General features: G+C 35.2%; 1 protein-coding gene across 2 annotated transcripts in view; it reads right to left on the bottom strand.

The window, feature by feature from the left end:
• Positions 1–19,834, bottom strand: part of VPS41 (VPS41 subunit of HOPS complex) — a 161,762-nt gene that overhangs the window by 80,962 nt on the left and 60,966 nt on the right. For both annotated transcript variants that reach the window (XM_079151749.1, XM_079151750.1), the window contains 3 exons: positions 14,875–14,949; positions 5,426–5,488; positions 2,213–2,278 (listed from right to left, as the gene is read on the bottom strand). In XM_079151749.1, the coding sequence (XP_079007875.1) occupies positions 2,213–2,278; positions 5,426–5,488; positions 14,875–14,949 (204 nt within the window). The remainder of the gene's footprint in view (positions 1–2,212; positions 2,279–5,425; positions 5,489–14,874; positions 14,950–19,834) is intronic.

Here is a 19,834-nt window from a genome sequence, read left to right on the forward strand (position 1 = left end):
TTTTAATCCAGAAATTCTAATTTGATAAAAACATCATTTTTAAATTCATTTTTCATAAGATGATCTGAATTGTTTTTACTTAGTTTCATGTTGTTTCCACACTAACATATTTTTGTGCTTGAAAAGAGAAATGCACAGATGCATTCCTGGAGCGCTAAATAGGAAAAAGAGAAAGTCAGAATTCTTTCTCAAAGTAGACTGAACACAGAATCATCAATCGAATAGTCAGTAAGTGAAGAGATGAATGAAAACTCTGATGTTTTTACATCATCAGTCTCTGGTGAATTCTACTTATTTTTATTGCTATCACATCCATTTTGTACCAACTCCAAGTTCTTCCTACATAACCCTGCCAACACTGAGATGCTGGATAACTCTGCTATTTCTGCAATGCTCATGACTTTACTCAATGAGATCTGAACCAAACTGTCAAGTTTACATAATTCTTCCTGTAAATGTTATCACTTACTATATAGAGGGGGGAAGAATTTGTAATTTTGGAACCCAAGCATCCTGGAGGTAGACATGTGTGTAGCAAAATTAATGACAAATTTTATGAGGTTACTATTATCCCTAACAAGATAAATGAAATTATTAAACTTCATAAATACCCAAATTGTTAAGAACCCATACCAACAAAGGAAAATTTCGCCTTCAGATTCTGAGTTCTACTTGGAGAGCAACACTTATGTTATCTCTGGCAATTTCCTATTTCTAATGCCTTCAAGAAATAGGGGATGGTAAAATCTCTAACTCCTTAGGGAAATATTTCAACCAAACTGATTCATCAATATTTTAAGTACATGGTAGATAATTAGTAAGAGAGCAGCAGACATCTTCAAAGCAGACCCTGAAAACCCAATCAAGCCTCTGATGACTGCAGCCCCGCCAATGTCTTGAAAGCAGCCTCAACAGACCTTCAGCTGGAACCTCATTGCTAAGTCACGTTTTAATTTCTGATTATGAAATAATAAAATTTTTCTTGTTTAATTTCATTAATATTAAATGGCAATGACTCACCAAAGCTTTATCCTCACTGAGTTTTAAATGAAAATGCATGAGCTTAAATCACAGTTAAATAAATTAATGCTATATCACACACAAAATTCCCCAGAAACATGTTTAATAAAGAAAAGTATGTGGAATTCTAAAGCTACTCTTTCCCAAGGTTGACAAAGGCAAGGAAGGTAGGTACTTTTGTAGGAGTAGATGAGCTATAGGTCTAAGAGTAAGTCTGTAATTCCCAATGACTAGTACCATATATATTTTTACATGGGGCAAATGAGACTACAACTAAAGAATAACAATGGGTTACGAGGTGGAAGGGAAGGAGCTACCTCTTAAGCAAAAATGAAAGATGGTACAATCTCAGTTTCATGCCTTGGGCTCAAATCAGGATCCCCAGACCTGCCCCATACCCATGATAGTGACTTAGGGAATGACCAGTATGCTTTCCTGCCATCATTCCATGAACTATCAGACCATGGAGAAACAAGAGATAACTGTCACAAAACACTCAAAATACTTGAGTAGCTGGGCCTCAAAAAATGTAGTCATCTCATATCTATATACTACTTTAAAGAGAGAAAGAAAAGCACACACTACTTTCTTTTCAGTGGCTCTAAAGTGAAAAAGTAGCAATATTTAAGTTCCAGTATGGACAGTGTTTTGCTATAAAAATGGCTTTGAAAATATTTTTCATTAAAAGAAAAAATTGATTTATACTATCAGCAGAATGATTCTTTAATTTGAGAACTTATTATAATTAGAAAGATAATCATGTAGAGAAAGGTTTCACTAAGTAAATAAAATGTACCAGCAATAAGACAATGAAGAGTACTAATAATTATCCTAAAATTTTATCAAAGCCTGTAAGGGATTTTCTGTACAGGGGAAAAACACCACTAATTTAATTGCTTTTTTGTTATTTTTAAATGCTGCCTCTTTTTTTGTAGAAGGGACAATATATTGAATCTCCAGGTGGTGGCTGAATAACATCTTTTTTTTGTTCTGTACCTACTTCAAAGGAAGGTAGTAAAAAAACACTAAGGTCACAACAACCCCAAGAGATAATGTTCTTACAATTCACTATAGTTTTCTTTCTCAAAGATTCTCCTGAAAAATAGACATTAAAAACATTAAGGATACATTACAAATCAAATGAAACACCCCTCAACAGCTCCACATCATGATAGACACACACAATATTTACCTTCTTTCCTCCGGTCACAAACTGCTTGCAACTGGACCTCACAAAATGTGGGTGCACAGCAATGATCTACAAGAGAAAAAGACCCAAGCCTAGTGTAAAAGTCACAGTTAAAACACTGAATGAAAATCCTTTATACATTATGAGCTGCATGAATTAAAAACTATCTTAATACCTTGTAGGAAGTAATGTATACATTCTGAGACTGAGTTTTGCTCAAAACTCTAAATTCAGATGAAAACTCTAAGACTAAAATGATTAGTTCTAGTTTCTAGCTGAGTGAAGACCCACTGTGAGTAGACACCCACTCTTCAGAGGCAGCAAGGGAGGTCTTCAAGGTAGTAGTGTGTAAAACTACTTGTAACTAAATACAATTCATAGAAGAAACCCACCGAGAGAACCTGACTATCTTCTTGTTCAGGATGGCTTCCACTGATGAATGGCACGTAGTGGAAGAGCTGAGGCAATACAGCCTCCCACACAATTTGCAGTTCTACCAAGACCCTGTCAGAGGTTGAGGCAATAGAGATATAGGCACTAAGCGGTTTAGAGCTAACCATTAGGGTCCTCACCTCTGGTTCATAACCTAAGTTCCTGTCCCTATGATTTTCATTTGCTTTCCACTCAATCTCTCCTCAGTCCCATTACACAGGTCTCTCCCAAGGCTGCACTTATTACCACCACTCTTTGTTACTGCTAGTGGCTTTATGATTATATAATATCATTAACATATAGTGGGGGGGGGGGCAATGAAGGCAATAATGATGCTCTAGTGGCTCCAATTAGCACAATTCCCACTTTTGTGGCTCATCTATTATGGCTGTAAGCTTGCATACATTCTGTCTTTTAAACCCAGACTATCCATAAAATCAGTAACAATAAATTCTGACCTTTTCTAACCTTCACTTAAAAACATTTTATATTCTTATTAATGGACTAATACATTCCCCTCCTTCAGTGGAATAGGTTAACAGATTTCTCTCATACTATTGTTTTTAGGGCTTAGCATAGGGCCCTTCATTCTTTTAACCTTCCTACCTCCCAGGTTAGCCTTCCCTTCAACACTTTCCTAATCCATCCTAAATACCAATATAGAAGGATTTACATATTCCATTGTTTTACATTCTTAAAATCTCTCATAAGAGTCCTTCTAGTTCTTGCCTAAAGCAAAACGAACATCTCTGCAAATTAAAAACTTCATTTTACCTGTTTCCTCTCCTTCCAGCATAAGAAAATAAAGCCACCAGGGCAACTGCCATAAACTGCTCCTCCTTCACTGCTGTACTTTTCAATAGTTGGGCTGAGCCTCACCTTGTGCCTGTCTCACAGGTAGAGTGGGGGGCTAGAATTCTTCCAAAATTACCTACTCTAAGTCAATGTCACTGCTTAGTGCTGCTCCATTAAGTATTCTCTTTTATTTTTAATCTCTCCCTCTCTACCAATTCTTACAATGAGCCAAAACATGATCTGCAGAACCGTTCCCCGGACACTGCCTGTTTTGTGTGCCATATACTCTATCTTCTTTATTACCAAATTTCCTGAATGAGGAATAATTACTGGTTGTTCTGACACCCTCGCCTCCAATTTCCTCTTGAAGTTGTCCTCGCTGAGGTCATCAGTAACTTCATAATTACCAAATAAAACACCTTTGATTCAGCCTTCCTACCACTTAAAATTCCAGCTACCTTTGGCAATGCCACCTACTTCTTTGCTCTGGAAGCACTGTCTCCTTTGTGTGCCCGACACCATTCTCCTGGTGTCCAGTCCTTAAAACTGCTGCTTCTTGGACCACTCCTTTACTGTTTTTGCTTCCACCACACAAGTTTTTAAATTAAGGATGCTCCAGAATTTCAAGATTGGTCTTCTCTTCTCACTCTATAGTTTAAATGGAACAATATCTTTTAAAATAGGTTTGCCTTACTCAACTATGGGTATCAACTTTGTATTTAAGGGCCAATATCTATCCTTAAATTCCATACTCATGTTTCAAAAACCTCTATATGCCCACTTGATGTACTACAGTTATCTAAATTCAGACCAAACTAGCAACCCTTACTCAACCATCCCTTACTCAAACCATCCCTTAACGCATTCTCCCACACCATTATCAAAGCAAGAACCTGGATTTACGCTCAGCTCCATCTTTCATCATCCTCATCTAATCTATCACTAAAGCTAAAAAGTATACCTCCCATGGGCTGTCTAAATTCATTTCTTCTACTCTATCTTGAATACTCCTGCTCCCTCTTTTTACCAAGCTCCTGTAATATCTTGCCCAGAGTACTCCATTAGCCTTCTGAATTGTCTCTCATCCCCACTTTCCTGTTTAAATCACCCTTCCTTATGTGAGTTTGCCTTTACAAAACACATGTCAGATCTTATCGCTACTTTACCTAATGGTCAATAAATGTTTGAATAAACAAGTGGAAATAAAAAAAAAGAAATGACCTCTTCCTTTTTTAACAAGTACAATAGATATTTTACTATAATTGTTATCTAAAACTGGTCTTCTTGCCTCTTGTCCATCAGACTAGCAATCTATATTGTATACAGGAACTGTATTAATTTTCCTTAAGCTTAGCTTAATTAATGTCACTTCTTTTTTCTTAAACATGCAATAATTTCCTCTTATCAGATGGAGTCCAAATCCCTTAGCCTTCAGACTGAGCTAGCTCTAGTATGTGCAGTTCTCCTGCCAAATCAGTCTTTTATGCATCACCTAAATTAGACTATTTGCCACTTCCTGAACACAATTTGAACTTTCTAGCTTCTCCATTTCTATTATGTTGTTCTTCCACATGGAAAGCCAGCTTCTCCATTTGCTCCTGTCCATTTATTAAATATCACTCCATCACTAAAAAGCCATCACTAAAAAGAATTGCAAATAGTGACTCTTTTTAGCTTTGAACTGTAGTGTTATTTTACCTAGGTTTTAAAGCACAGATTGTGTATCTGTGTGAGTAGGTGTGCATATGTGTGTATGTGTGTCACATAACCCCCCAAATAAAAGCTCGCTGAAGACAGACACATCACAGTCTCTTAAAGTACATCCTACTTTCATGTCACATCATCCAAATGGTATCAGTACATTATAACTGATGAACAGACACTCACTGACAAAATTAATACAGGATTAGTTGTGTTTGAATTACTGCTAATCTTTATTGCCTGAGATGAAAAAAATCTTAGAAAGATTAAAACTTAATAAAAACTTACTTTAATGGGACAGTCAAAAGTCTCATGAAATTCTTCTCCAGAATATAGTCCAAATACCTGCACCTAAAAATTACATAGATCATGTTGGTTCATTATGACAATAATAGAAAAGGCTGCTGAGTCAATGAGAAAACATACTATCAATAATAATAGTTAAAAAAAAAAAGTAGAACATTTAAAATTCGAATACCCTGAGACCACTATTAAATAACACAATGAAAACAATTCCATGAGGGTGAGAGCACGCTACTGCAATTAAGCTTTCATAAGCATTCCATGGACAGAGTTCCCTTCATTCACTACAAATTAATGGATGCCAACTTTCAAAAATGAAATAGATATGAACAGGTTATTAATATTCTTTTATGAACTTCCCATAGGTTATGCTAAAGGAACTATTATTTTATTCCTTAAAGGAGAAAGGAGTTTCTTTCTTGAATCATGTATACATAAATCAGTCACACAGATCAATGTGGTAAGAGTTTAGGTAAATGGTAATGAACTGTACTTCATTTACCATCTTATGCTGAATCTATTTAGAGTATATAAATGAAATATTTAAGTTCCCACTTATCAATGTCTACCTTAAAGTTGTTTCAGGCTACTTTGTTCATATTTATATTTTTTGAGTCCTTTAATTAAACCATAACAAGAAAAAATGAAAAACAAACCTGAGGTATAATAAGTACACTGTAAAGGATACAAAAATTTAATTTATAGCTTGATACATTTGTTTATGACATCAATCTAACCTGCCAACCATCAGTCAAATCAAGAAATGGAACCCGCAAAAACACTCTGTTTCTTTTCCTGGTTAATACTAACTTCAAATTAACCACTATCCTAGAATTCATCACCATGGGTAATTCATGCTGGTGTTTGAATTTTATATATGTGGAATCATGTACTACTCCATTGGCTTCTTCATTCAAAATTTTCCTTGTGGGATTCATCCATATTGTTACATATAGCAGTAGTTGGTTCTTTGTCATTGTTGTGTGGTACTCTTTAATGCATGACTATAATTCATGTATCACTTCCACTAATGACCACCTGGGTTGTCTCCAGATTGGGGCTATCATGAATAATGATGCTGGATAACACTCTTTACAAATATTTTGGTGCACCTTTATGCACATTTAAGGGTGTATAACTAGGAATAGAAATGCTACATTGTAGGTTACCAATATGTTCACATTTAATAGACAGCCAAACCATTTCGTAAAGTGATTTTAATTAATTTATATACTCGCCAGCAGAGGCTAAGAACTTCAGGAGATCTCAAAGACCTGGAACTAACTAATAGTATAGGGCCAATGGGAACTATTTCCCAATACTTGAGACATATTTGTTATTCTAGTCTCTCAGGTAGTGTTATTATTTTTTCTTCAAGTTTTGGAGGAATTCACCAGTGAAGTCCTTTGTGTCTAATGGCTTTGCTTCAAATACGGTCTGATGCTTGTGCCACCCAAATTTCATATGTTGAAATATAACCCTCAATGCGGTAGTATTAAGAGGTCGTGCCGTCAGGAGGACTGTGCCCTCATGGATGGGCTATTAGTGCCCTTATAAAAGGAATCAAAGGAACTAGCTAGACCCTTATTCCTTCTGCCTTCCACCACCATGCAAAGATACAATATTCATCCTTCTGCCATGTGAAAACACAGGGACAAGGTGCCACCTTGAAAGCAGAGAGAGCAGCCCTCCTAACACTGAATCAGTACCTTCATATTGGACTCATAAGCCTACGGGACTGTGAGGAATACATTTTTGTTATTTAAAAATTACCCAGTCTAAGGTATGCTGTTACAGTAGCACAAGCATGCTAAAAATAAGACTTCTTTGTGAGGTTTTTAATAACAAATTTAACTTTTATACAGATACAAGACTATTCAAGCTTTCAATTTCTTCTTGCTTGACTGTTACTAAATTGCAAGTGGTTCAATCTTTCAAGTCCCAAGGAGAAAATTCACTCATGTTGATATGATATTTGGAGAAAGATTCATGCATTAACAGATAATATCTTCAAGATGCTCCACTCATTTTATGACTACTGCTTTCATACACTTGTACATGTGTGTTATTTGAGTTCTAGTAATAGCATATGATACAATGTAACCCAGAGGGAATTTGATTTACCCTGAAGTTGTCTCTTTGCCATGTCACAAACACATTCTAAGAGAAAACCTCACGGTAAATACATATTCTTGACATGCCAGACACAGGTATGTCTACTACCACCTTATGTCTCATTGTTCAGAGGGTATAAAGTCATTGCTTTTAAATAAATGTAGAAGTACAGGATATACAAAACTTGTAACAAAACGATGGTTAAGTAGGAGGAAAGGGAAGCATTGCTTTCAAGGTTTGACTTCACCAAGGGAAGTTTAACTTGATAGATCCCTAAAACTCTTAAGAAAACTGGGTATAAGTAAGGAGGTCTTATATCACCTAAAACTTAGTGGAGGGAATCAACAAGTGGCCCCTTTAGTGAAGTACCCTCAGTATGAACTCCTACCAAACTTGCAAGATAAAGTCCTTCTAACAATTGATTTCTTCTCAGCCCAACAATGTCACAACACACTCGTGTCAAGCCTTATACTTCTACTACCTTACATCCCTAAATGTTTTAATATGCTTTACCTCCATGGTTTTCAAATCTGATTAAACAGTTAAAATTCATGGATACAAATGGTTGGACCCCACCATAGCAAATCAAAATTTTGGTGGGGTGAAGTGGTATTTTTAAAGGTTCACAATGGACAATATGGTACTATGTTGGGGATCTTGTTCTGTCTCATTTGATCCTCAGAGCAACACTGTCAGGATCAAATAATACCATGTTTGTTTAACAGATAATTCGTCAGAAACATAAGTTACTTACCTAAGGTCATAACAATCGTAAACACAGGAGTTGGGACGACAACCCAAGTACTCCAAAGCCCGTTCTTCTACATATCTTTCTTTTAAAAAGACTGCATTTTGCTTCACTGTACACAAATAGGGTACAATTTCATTTCTATGGTTGTACACAACATAGATTCACACCATTCATGTAATCATACAGGTACATAGGGTAATACTGTCTGTCTCAGTCTACTATTTTCCCCTCCCCAACTCCTACCACTCCATTTTCCTCTACACCATCCAAAGTTCCTCCATTCTTTGCTTGCGCCGCCCTTGTCACCCCCGCCCTTGCTATGTATCATCATCCACTTATCAGAGAAAACATTTGGCCTTTGTTTTTTGGGGATTGGCTTATTTCACTTAGTATGATATTCTCCAACTCCATCCATTTACCAGCAAATGCCATGATTTTCATTCTTCTTTAAGGCTGAGTAATAGTCCATTGCGTACATGTACCACAGTTTCTTTATCCATTCATCTATTAAAGGGCATCTAGGTTGGTTCCACAATGTAATTATTGTGAATTGAGCAGCCATGAACACTGATGTGGCTGCAGCACTATAGTATGCTGATTTTAAGTCCTTTGGGTATAAACTGAGGAGTGGGCTAGCTGGGTCAAATGGTAGGTCCACGCCATGTTTTCTGAGGAATCTCCATACTGCTTTTCAGAGTGGTTGCACCAATTTGCAACTCCACCAGCAATGTATAAGTTTGCCTTTTTCCCCACATCCATGTCAACACTTATTATTGCTGTGTTCTTGATAATAGCCATTCTAATTAGAGTTAGATGAAATCTCGGGGTAGTTTTAATTTATATTTCTCTAATTACTAGAGATGGTGAGCACTTTTTCATATATTTGTTGATCACCTGTATATGTTCTTCTGTGAAGTGTCTGCCCAGTTCCTTAGCCCATTTATTGACTAGGTTCTTTGTATTTTGGGGGTAAAGTTTTTTAAGTTCTTTATAAATTCTGAAGATCAGTGCCCTATCTGAAGTGTGTGTGGAAAAGATTTTCTCCCACTGTGTAGGCTCTCTTTTCACATTATTGATTGCTTCCTTTGCTGAGAAAGAGCTTTATATGATATTTATCTTTATAAGATAGCCTAAAATTTGCAAATAACTTTTCACATATGGTATAAGAAGTATAAAAGAGAACAAAAACAACAAAAACCAACATTCAAATGCCTTAAGTATGTTCCAAATTATAGAGAGGGTAAATGTCAGAATTTGAATTAAGGCAACTCCTTTAAGACATAAGTTGAAAATAAATGAAGCAGAGTACTAATTCAAATGGATAAACTTCCTTTTGCCTATAGAGGGGGTAACGGTGTTTTCAAGAATAAGGAATTTCTATTGTACAGAAAAGTATATGAAATATAAACTAATGATGTACAGGTCTACTGAAGAAAACTGACACATCAGTATGCGAACAGACAAATACTAGGATTGTGGCTCCAAGGGTAAAAACTAAATCATGTATTTCTAGTGATAAACATCCCTATAAAAATTATGAATCCATATTAAAGATGCAATAGTATGGATACAGAGAGAGAGAAGAAAAGAACAAAGCCAAAGAAGTTCTTATAAAACAGGTGCTGCTACTTATCACTATTCTTCAGAACTAGTCAGAAGTAAAAATGCCACTGGAAGAAGAACTGCAAGATTAGAATGCAGGGTAACTTCTACTACTATGCTTAACTGGATAACATTTACTCCACAGATCTCACATTCCACTTCCATAAGGAAAACACAGCAACGTGACAAATTTCTTAACAAAGTCAGTATCCGTATTAGGGTGACTGTAAAATTGTCAATGTTGTAGTTCACTTCTCTAATACAATATCCCAAACTAACTGGTCATAAATTACACTACTAAAGTTAACATAGTCCCTTCTTTATTTATTTGGCCACTTTGTTGGCAAAAATCATACTCATCTGTGAAGGGAATCCCTTCAATAATAGCCCAGACAGTTTTGGCTTTTAGAAAGATCTCAGCTAAAAATCAGAAAATTAAAGTTACAACACAGAGGACCTTTTTAAAAATGGTATCCCCTAGAGAAGCCCTACCAACTTGCCACAAAAAGACTCTAAGGAAGAAAAAGAATTCATAACAAATGGGTTTATAGCAAATCTCCAGAAAAATCTTAGAATTCTCATGAACTTCAGAGAGCCACATAAGTACCATAGAAGGTATGTAATATGTTTTACTACCTTAATAAATAAAACCTAACCCTAATGGAACAGGAAGAAAGATATACACTCCTTCTCCACTTTAGCATGGAATTTTATGTATTTGTCAACTAGAGAACCATGCCAATGCCCCACCTGATGTAGAGGGACTGTGACCAAAATGGCCAGAACACCACCCAAACCTCCTGGTTCACAGGTTTCCTCCTAACAGCCTCCCTCAAACCTCAGCTTCCAAATAAAAACAGGTCAAAAGTGAGAATAGGGGTGCCCAGGCGAGCTGTCATTACATCTTGAGCAGCAATGAACATGACTCTCGCAGGGGAGACTGCTGGTTTTCATACAGTCTGCCCAGGTAGAAAATCAGAGAGTAGGGAGTGATAACAGGAGAGGCTTCCACTTCCCCAGGGAGGGCTGCCTTCACTGAATTACTCTAGTCAAAGGAAATCAGGCTCATCTGAAGACCCCTGTTGTTGATCTAAGAAGGTGATTCTATAACACCCAAAATAAATCAAGCAGGGCCAAGAATAAGTCAGGCACTGAATCTGATGCTAACATGGAATCAGGAAGAGCTCTTCTCCCTGTTCTGGAATAGATGAAACAAAACAAACAAATACACAATATCTATTTTTTAAAAAAACTGGAGAATACCATTCCAATTATTGTTTCTTCTGTACTAATAACATCCAAACAATTTACAGATATGAAGTCATTTAGTCCTCCTAATTATCATAAAGTAGGTACTGTGATTATACCTATTTTACAGAGGAGAAAGGAGACTGAGGCACAAAGAGACATAACTTATCTGATATCACATAGCTCAAAAGAGACCACATTATTCCTTCCTAACCATTAGGCAGTGCTGCCTGATACTCTAAGGCATATAAGAAGTAACAATTGTTTTTAAAAATTGAATGTTTTCCCTGATAAGTGAAGGATGATATATAATGGGGGTAGGGGTGGAGAATGAGAGAATAATGGGGGAACTTTAGAATATGTAGAAGAAAATGAGAGGGAGGGGGTATGAAAAACGGTGGAATGAGACAGACATCATTGACCTATATACATGTATGATTACACAAATGGTATGAATCTGCATTGTGTATAACCACAGAAACGAAATTATGTACCCCATTTGTGTACAATGAATCAAAATGCAGTCTGTAAAAAATTAAAAGCTAAGTAAAAATAATTTTTAAAAATTTAAAAAATTAAAAACTGAATTAATAATGGTAAAAAATTTATGTATCAGGTTGATATGAAAATAGAGCTAGGAGACAGATTTCTAGAAAATTAAAAATGCAAAATAAAATAAACATCTATTCCACAAAGCAATAAGGAACAAAACTGACACTGGAAGAAAAGCGAATTAGCAAAGGTAATAAATGAGTAGAGAATCTGTCCCTGACTACAGATAAATGGAAGGATAAAACCAATGAGAGAACAAAGTGTGAATGTGAGGTATTATATAATATGACCAATCCTTCTTACAATCTGCGTATTTTCAAAAAGAGAAGGGTTAATAGTACTTATCCATTCAGACTTTTGCATGGAAAAAGTTAGGTACAATAATGGGAGAGGGGAAGAGGCTAGCCTGCAAAGGGTTAGGATATAAATGGTCAAAAAGGTTGATGTGTAACTGAGTGACATCTCATGACATTCCCATGAAGGCCTCCTTTTGCACCCACTGCTCAGTTGAGGCAAGGACAGAATTGGGAAGCCAGGCAATGCACACACCTCATGGTAGTAGAGGAGGAATGCCAGCCCAAACAGCTGAACAGAGTTTTGCGCTTGGCCTCTGAGCAATACTGCCTCCCACCTTGTATTATTGAATTTCTTTGAAGAACTGAAAACAAATGGAACTGAAGTAATAATTAAAATTATAACTGAAGTAAACTTTCCTGAAATGAAAACAATACTTTAGTGTATGGATCAAAAGGATTTACTATGTTCCAAACAAAATTAGTGAAAAGAGACCAGAACTAGACATAACGTATCCAAATGAATTACAAGAACCATTTATTATTGCTTATTATTTACATATTAATTACTATATTAATATTATTATGTTATATAATTAATAATAATAATAATAGTCAAGCTCCAAGGCCAGACAAAAGAAAATTTTTTGACAGTTTATAAAAGAACAAAGGTAGGCTGCATCACGCATGTCTACATGTCTATAAAGTGTCAGAAAAAATGACAGTAACACGTCCAAAATTTGTAGAGAAAATATTTTGACCCAGAATTTTATAATATTGAAGGGAACATATGCAAGACTTGTATGTGTTTATCCTGAAAGTTACCTATGATTAATTGATGTCAGTAAAACAAAACTGAATACACATGTAGATACATACCCACAAGATACATGTGTATGTGTGCTTCAAAATTTAGAACCCAACTACAGAGAAGTCATGGAGGAAAAAAGAAATGAGCCCCAGTGAGCAAACAGGGTAAATTTTAACCAACTGCTAGAAATATGACTTCAAAACTGAATGCATATATCAAAGGTTATCTCTGAAATAAAGATAAATAACTATTTGCTTAGGAATCTTAATATATTCAAGAAAGCTCACAATAGTCATTTAAAGATGCATTAGGACTGGATATCTGAGGTTTATCTTTGTAAACATCTTTAGTTTTAATCATCACTAACCATTTACCATATCATTCTGTATTGGTTTCTCAATTTTCACAATGCCCATTAACCTATGGTAAGAGCTGGCTAACATAAACATATGCACTCTAAGATTTACTTTTCTATTAATGCTAATAAAATATGTGAGAAAACCATTCTTTAAAATACATCATGAGTCTATATGAAAATATGGCAGTCATAAATTTTACTAAAATAGGCAAACAGAGGTGTCTGCTAACAAGGGTACCATGAGATATCTCGAGGTCACCTCCTTATGCACCAGATGGAGTAGTTAAAATATTCCATTTTCATAGTAATTCTTCAACATTTAAAGCTCTGAAAATTCCTAAAGTATCTTAGCAAAAACACTATTTGCAATTAAAAACAAATATTCTCGTTCACCAAATTAAACTGGTATCAGTCTGGAAAAAATTCTTTGCATTTAAGAAAACAAAATGAAAATTAACTTTCTTTGCAAATACATGAACATAAAAATATTGTGTGGATGATTCTTCTCAATTTCTATACAAACTAACTCCCCCTCTTTCCCCTCTGACAGCTATGTTCATCTCAGGATTTCACAAAGTACTGGAAAATTTGACGGTGCTTTTTGAAAAGCACTAGTATTCCAATTACTGTTTCAAAAGATTCTGGGCAACATTAGATTTCAATATACAAAATGCCTTTTTGTATGTCAAAAGGATTTCATGTTGCTTTTATTAACAGATTAATAGGTATAACATTGTTAACAGATACAAATGGGTATAACTCTTTTATACTGAGTATATTGTTCTTAATTTACTCATCTTAATGGCCCACTGAATTTAGAGCACATAAAAAATACAAATTAGATTAGGAAATCTCTATTCGGTAGGGAATACGTAAGGTTCTATAATGATTCTTAATGCATTCTCTTCTTAAAACTGTTATTGTAGAAAAGTAGCTTAAATACACTGTGCATTAGAATTTTATCATTGCAAACCAACATTAGAAAAGACTTCCATCGACTTAAAAACAAAAAAGACATTTTTATAAGTGGAAAATCAATCACCACAACCACTAAATGTCACAGCTCAACATCAGCAAGAAGCACTGATAATTGTTAGTTATACACTGCACAAATGATGTATGTCCTCGGTCGAGGAAGTGGGTGCCAGGTTTTTAGAAAACTGTACATATATTGATTTTACATTTATTTAATGTGGCCATTGTAAGACACTTTATTCTTCTGATAAACTATGATTGCTTATCAAAAGATTCTATAATTCAAGAGAAACATTCATAACTTGTGTGTGAAAATGAAAACCACCAGCCTACAGAAATCATGTCCACAAAATCCAATTTTGTGGATTTATGGCAGAAAGGCATTAAGCTACTGTCTTGCAGGAACTGCAGACTACTCACTGAGGTATAAGTGGCACAGCAGTAATGATTAAGGTGACACGTCACCCTGCCATAGCTGTTAATCAGCTTAATACTAGTTATATTATTGACATTCTTGTAATTACTTTTCCTAAGGCACATTTGTGCAAAATATATTTTACTTTAATTATAAGCAATCGGAAGCAAGTCCAATACTCAAAAAGAATAATCAAGGTTCTCCTAATGCAGGTATATAGTAAGTGCAGTGCATTTCCGATCACCTGGGTTGGATAAAATCACAGCACTCAGTGCTGGATCAGGAACTTCAGCAGGACCCTGTCTTCACCGTACCTTGCCATCCTCTGAACACACGCCCATGTGTTCTCCACTTTCATCTAGGCTAATCTGATTTATCTTCACAGGACTCTATAAAAAAGAAACAAAAAGGACATGTAAAACTTCAGGAAAACATCGCTTTATAATCAAATTTCTTTGCTCTTTGTAAAATTTAAGTGATAAAAGTTATTTATTAGTTCAATGCATATTTGTTTTAATTATTGAATACAGTAAAATACACCTTTGTTTCATTGACCTGTAATAAATGCAGAAACCCAAAGTTTTCCAGATTTTCTACTTTTGTATATTTAAAGTACTAGCTAAAATGTTACTTCTTATACACTGTATGTCTTTTTAATCTCTTATATTCTATATACTCTTATATGTTTAAACATCTTTTCTAAACAAAATTCGTTAAGAGAATAAAACAAACTAAAACCAAAATAAAAGTGAGTATGTCAATAAAATTTTGTTCACCACTATTTGTTGCTCTACAAATTACTTAGCCAAGTCTGCATTTATAATATTTGCTAAGTACTTTCTGTGGAAAATCATTAGGTGTAATTGACATTAATTTTATTTTCCATTGTTTTGGGAACAATTTCAAAATCTATGAGTACAAGAACCAGACATTCTACTTTTGGATGCATTTTCTAAAAATGTTCAATTGTATTTTAAACATTTTTAATAGTTTTCTAGTTCACCAAGTATTCAACTATTTACTTACTAAAATATTCATAGTGGTGAAGTTTTCTGATAGAAGTCAAAATCAGTGAATATTATTGCTGACTTCTGGTTGAGAAGTCTTTGGATAAAGGATTCCTCAAATTGCATATCTTCTGTCAATAGTTCCCTCATTCTGACCTTATGTATACCAAACAGTTTAATGTCCATTTTACTCTTGTCAAGTGTAAATCCCACATACCTCCGACTGTACTTTAATTAGCAACCTGTTATATGTTTCAAATTACAATAGGCGCATGTAGTCTAATTTCTGTCCTATTCACTATGATTCTATTCATGTGAAATCAAGTCTTCATCATGAGACACCCCCCCCTTTTTTTTTAACTGCAAGTTATATTTAAGCAACTTTTCTTTCTTTACACACATCAAAAGTTATGTATTTGCTCTTGGACTCTATTGCTGAAAGATTCAGGGTCTGTCCTAACATTTTCCAAATCACATATTATCTGACATTTTGCCTTAGAAGACAAGTGATCAGCTAAGGATGGTGATCTGCATCTCACTGGGAAAATGAGGCTTCAAAATTTCATGTAAGTGGTCTAAAGCCAGGGTACTAAGTGGCTAAGCCACACAATGGTATTCTAAGAACAAATAAACTAAGCTTTTTATTATAACATGCCTCTCCCTGAACAGAAAATGATACCATCACATCAGTAATATTACAGGAAAAAAAACCTACCTTCAAAGTATGAGAATCCCCTTTTCCTAATATCTCTGCTAGTAACAGATTTTTTAAACTTATTTTTCTGCCAATGATCAATATTCATTGATTCATTTCCCTGACTACTAATATACTTAAGTGTTTTTCTTAGTCTATTGGTCAATTGATCTGCTCTCCTCTAAAGTGTTGGCTCATTATTTTTCTATTAACATATATTTTGTTTTATATTCACCCAGACATTTTATTTGTGTTCTCCTTTTTTCCCAAGATGGTTACTGCTTTATTTATTATATTTAAGGTTTAAATCCTTTTGGGATTCATTTTATTTTCTTCCAAATGGATATTCAGTTGGGCCAGCCCCATTTATTAAACAATCTATCCTGATCTACTCCTGAAGAGAACAGTTTATCATATAATAAATATTCATATACAGAGAAAACTTCCTGCATTTTCAAGTATTGTCTCTGTCCATCTTTGTATTAATTCAACCTCAATTTAATTACTGAGATTATATATAGCATGTCCCAATATCTAGTAAGGTGAGTTCCTCTCACAGTTTTTCCTATTTTGCTTGGCTTTATCAAATATTCATTCTTCCATGTGAATTTTAAGATAAAATGACCCAAAACTGTCAAAGATAATGGTCACTGTTGAATTATAACTTACTTAATCCAAATGGAACATATAATACACTGATATTCCCTTCTCTTTACTTCCATGACACCATATTTGTCTGTTTTTTCTTTTAAATTTTGGCTGCTCTGTCTCAGTCTGTTTTGCTAGATATTCCTCCTCTCCTGATTTCCATATCTAATAGTTTTGTCTTTGTAGCTCTCCTCTTTAACATCTATATGCAATGTTGGTATTCTTGTGCAGGCAATGAAATGACTCTTAAATTTATATCTACAGACCTTATCTCTCCCTATTCCAGACCAATACCTGACTGTATATTACATCTGTACTTGGATGCCTAAAGGGCATTTCACCTAAAGTGTAGCAAAACCTAAGATCTCCCTATTTCCTTGGGAAGGGGCTCTTTCTGATGTGCTCCCCATCTCAGTTAATGACTTCTACATTGTCCAGTTGCCCAAGACAAACAACTTGGGTCATTTCTGTCTCCTATCTTTCTTTCCCATTCTCTACTAGAACTGTCAGAAATTCTATCACCTCTTCAGACAAAATTTATCAAGACTTTATCATACTTCACTACCCCTAAGTTGCTATCCTGGTCCAAATCACTACCGTTCCTGTATAGATTATCATAATGGTCTCCTCACTAGTCAACCTTATCCTGCCCTAACTCTCCCAGGACACTGTTAACTGGTTCATAAGATGCCACTCCTTTGCTTAAAACTCTTCAATGACCTTCCATCTCGAGAAAAAAAGACAAACTTTTTAGTATGACCTACAGTCATAAATGATCTGGCTCCAGCCCTCCCCTCCAACTTCTGGCCTACGGCCTTTCCCTCTCCTTCTCTCTACTACAATTATGATGACCATTCACTGTTTCATCAGCCTTAGGGCCTTTGCATTTGTTTATCTTATGCCTGGAATAATTTCTCATTTGTTCTCCAGAAAACAAAAGAAAAAATTCCAAAAAAACTATTTAGAAAGTCAATTTTATCCCAGAAATAAAAATCTGGTTTAACACAGAAATATCAGTGTATGTGTGTGTGTGTATGTGTATAGCACTGGGAATTAAACCCAGTGGTAAAGTACCACTGAACTACATCCCCAGCTCTTTATTTTGAAACTTTATTTTGAAAAAGGGTCTCACTGCTGCCTAGGTTGGCCTCAAACTTGGGATCTTCGTGTTCAACCTCCCAAGTCACTGCGATTACAGATGTGTATCAACATGCCCAGTCAGTACAATTTTCTACATTAATAAAAGACAAAAAACATAGGTCATCTCAATGAATGTAGAAAGTTTTTAATGGAATTTAATACTCATTCATAGTAAAAACTCCTAGCATGTGAGGGGAAAAATTCCTCAGTCTCATAAAGGGTATTTACCAGCAGTTAGCAAATAAATTGTACTGAACTTACTAATAGACTGTTGAGACCTCACCTTTTGTTATCTTAATGACACCAATTTTTCTAATCCATAAACATGGAACATTTCATCATGTATTTAGATTTTATTCAATGTCTCTGAACAAAGTTTTATACTTTGCCCTTTAGGTCTTAACTTCTTTGACAATTTTATTCTAAGAATAGCAATGACAGTAAATATCCTTTCCTCCTTCCTGACATGCATAACACAGTCCAGTTAATATAACATACAAAATAGACAAAACAATATTATATATGTGGGGGAGCACGTACAAGTTGTATAACAAAATAAGAAAATCTAAAGTTATTACTATAAAGGTCAATATAGTGATTGTCTCTAAGGAAGAGAGAAAACTGTGGTCAGGAAGGGCTACCAGGTCTATTTGTGCAGAATTTGTGGATGATACTTTCCCATTTATCACCGGCCACAAAACCAAGACCAGAAAATAATATGTAATTATAATAATTACTTCTGTTTTGAGAAGTCATTTTATTCTGTTTCGTTTCCAAGGATGTGGCTGTCACAATAATCCCCTTATCTGTTCAGTTTAAGACATCCAGTGGCTACCAAATCCTATTTATAAACACTGGTAATGAAAGAGAGGATCTGATACCCAAAACAGCTACTAAGTGTCTAACAGGCAGGTAGCATAAACGACAAGGATATGCTAGCTAAAGGAATGGTTCACACCGGCAATGAGATATCAGGAAATTTTATCACACTACTCAGAACAATGATCAATTTAAAAATTATAAACTGTTTTTCTCTAGTAAGTTCCACTTCATTTTTTTTTTTTTTTGGACAGTTGACCACAGAAGAACAAAATCATGAATAATGGAGGACTACTGTATCTGCTTATTTAACTTTTTTAAAAAATATTTTTTTTAGTTGATGGACTTTTATTCATTGCTTTATACGCAGTGCTAAGAATTGTTGAACCCAGTGCCTCACATATGCAAGGCAAGCGCTCTACCACTGAGTTGCAATCTCAGACCCCTTACTTACCCTTGCAATTAATTAATTCTGAGGGTTAGGGATTTTTTAGCTCAGTTGTAGAGCAATTGCCTAGCGAGGCCTTAATTTGATCCCTAGCACCACCAAGAAAAAAAAAAAAATCTAGTGTGATTGCACTGTGGTTACAGAATGTGGTTCATATATTTATTTCTAAAAAATTTGATGATGTCTCTTCATTATGGTTTAGATACGAGGTATCCTCCAAAAACTAATGTATGAGACAATGCAAGAAAGTTTAGAGGTCATGATTGGATCAGGATATGATTGGATTAGTCTTAACATAATCAGCGTATTAATCACCTGATAGGGATTAACTGGGTAGTAACTGTAGGCAGGCTACAGTTACTAGAGGAGTGGCTAGAGGAGGTGGGTTCCTGGAGGTGTACTTTGGGGTATATAGTTTGTCCTTGTTGAGCCGAGCTCTCTCTGCTTTCTGGTGCCATGTCCCTGGCTGCTTTCCTCTGCAAACTCTTCTGCCATGATGTTCTGCCATACCTAAAGCC

The sequence above is a fragment of the Sciurus vulgaris genome (genome assembly GCF_902686455.1).
Source record: "Sciurus vulgaris genome assembly, chromosome: 8".
NCBI lineage: Eukaryota > Metazoa > Chordata > Mammalia > Rodentia > Sciuridae > Sciurus > Sciurus vulgaris.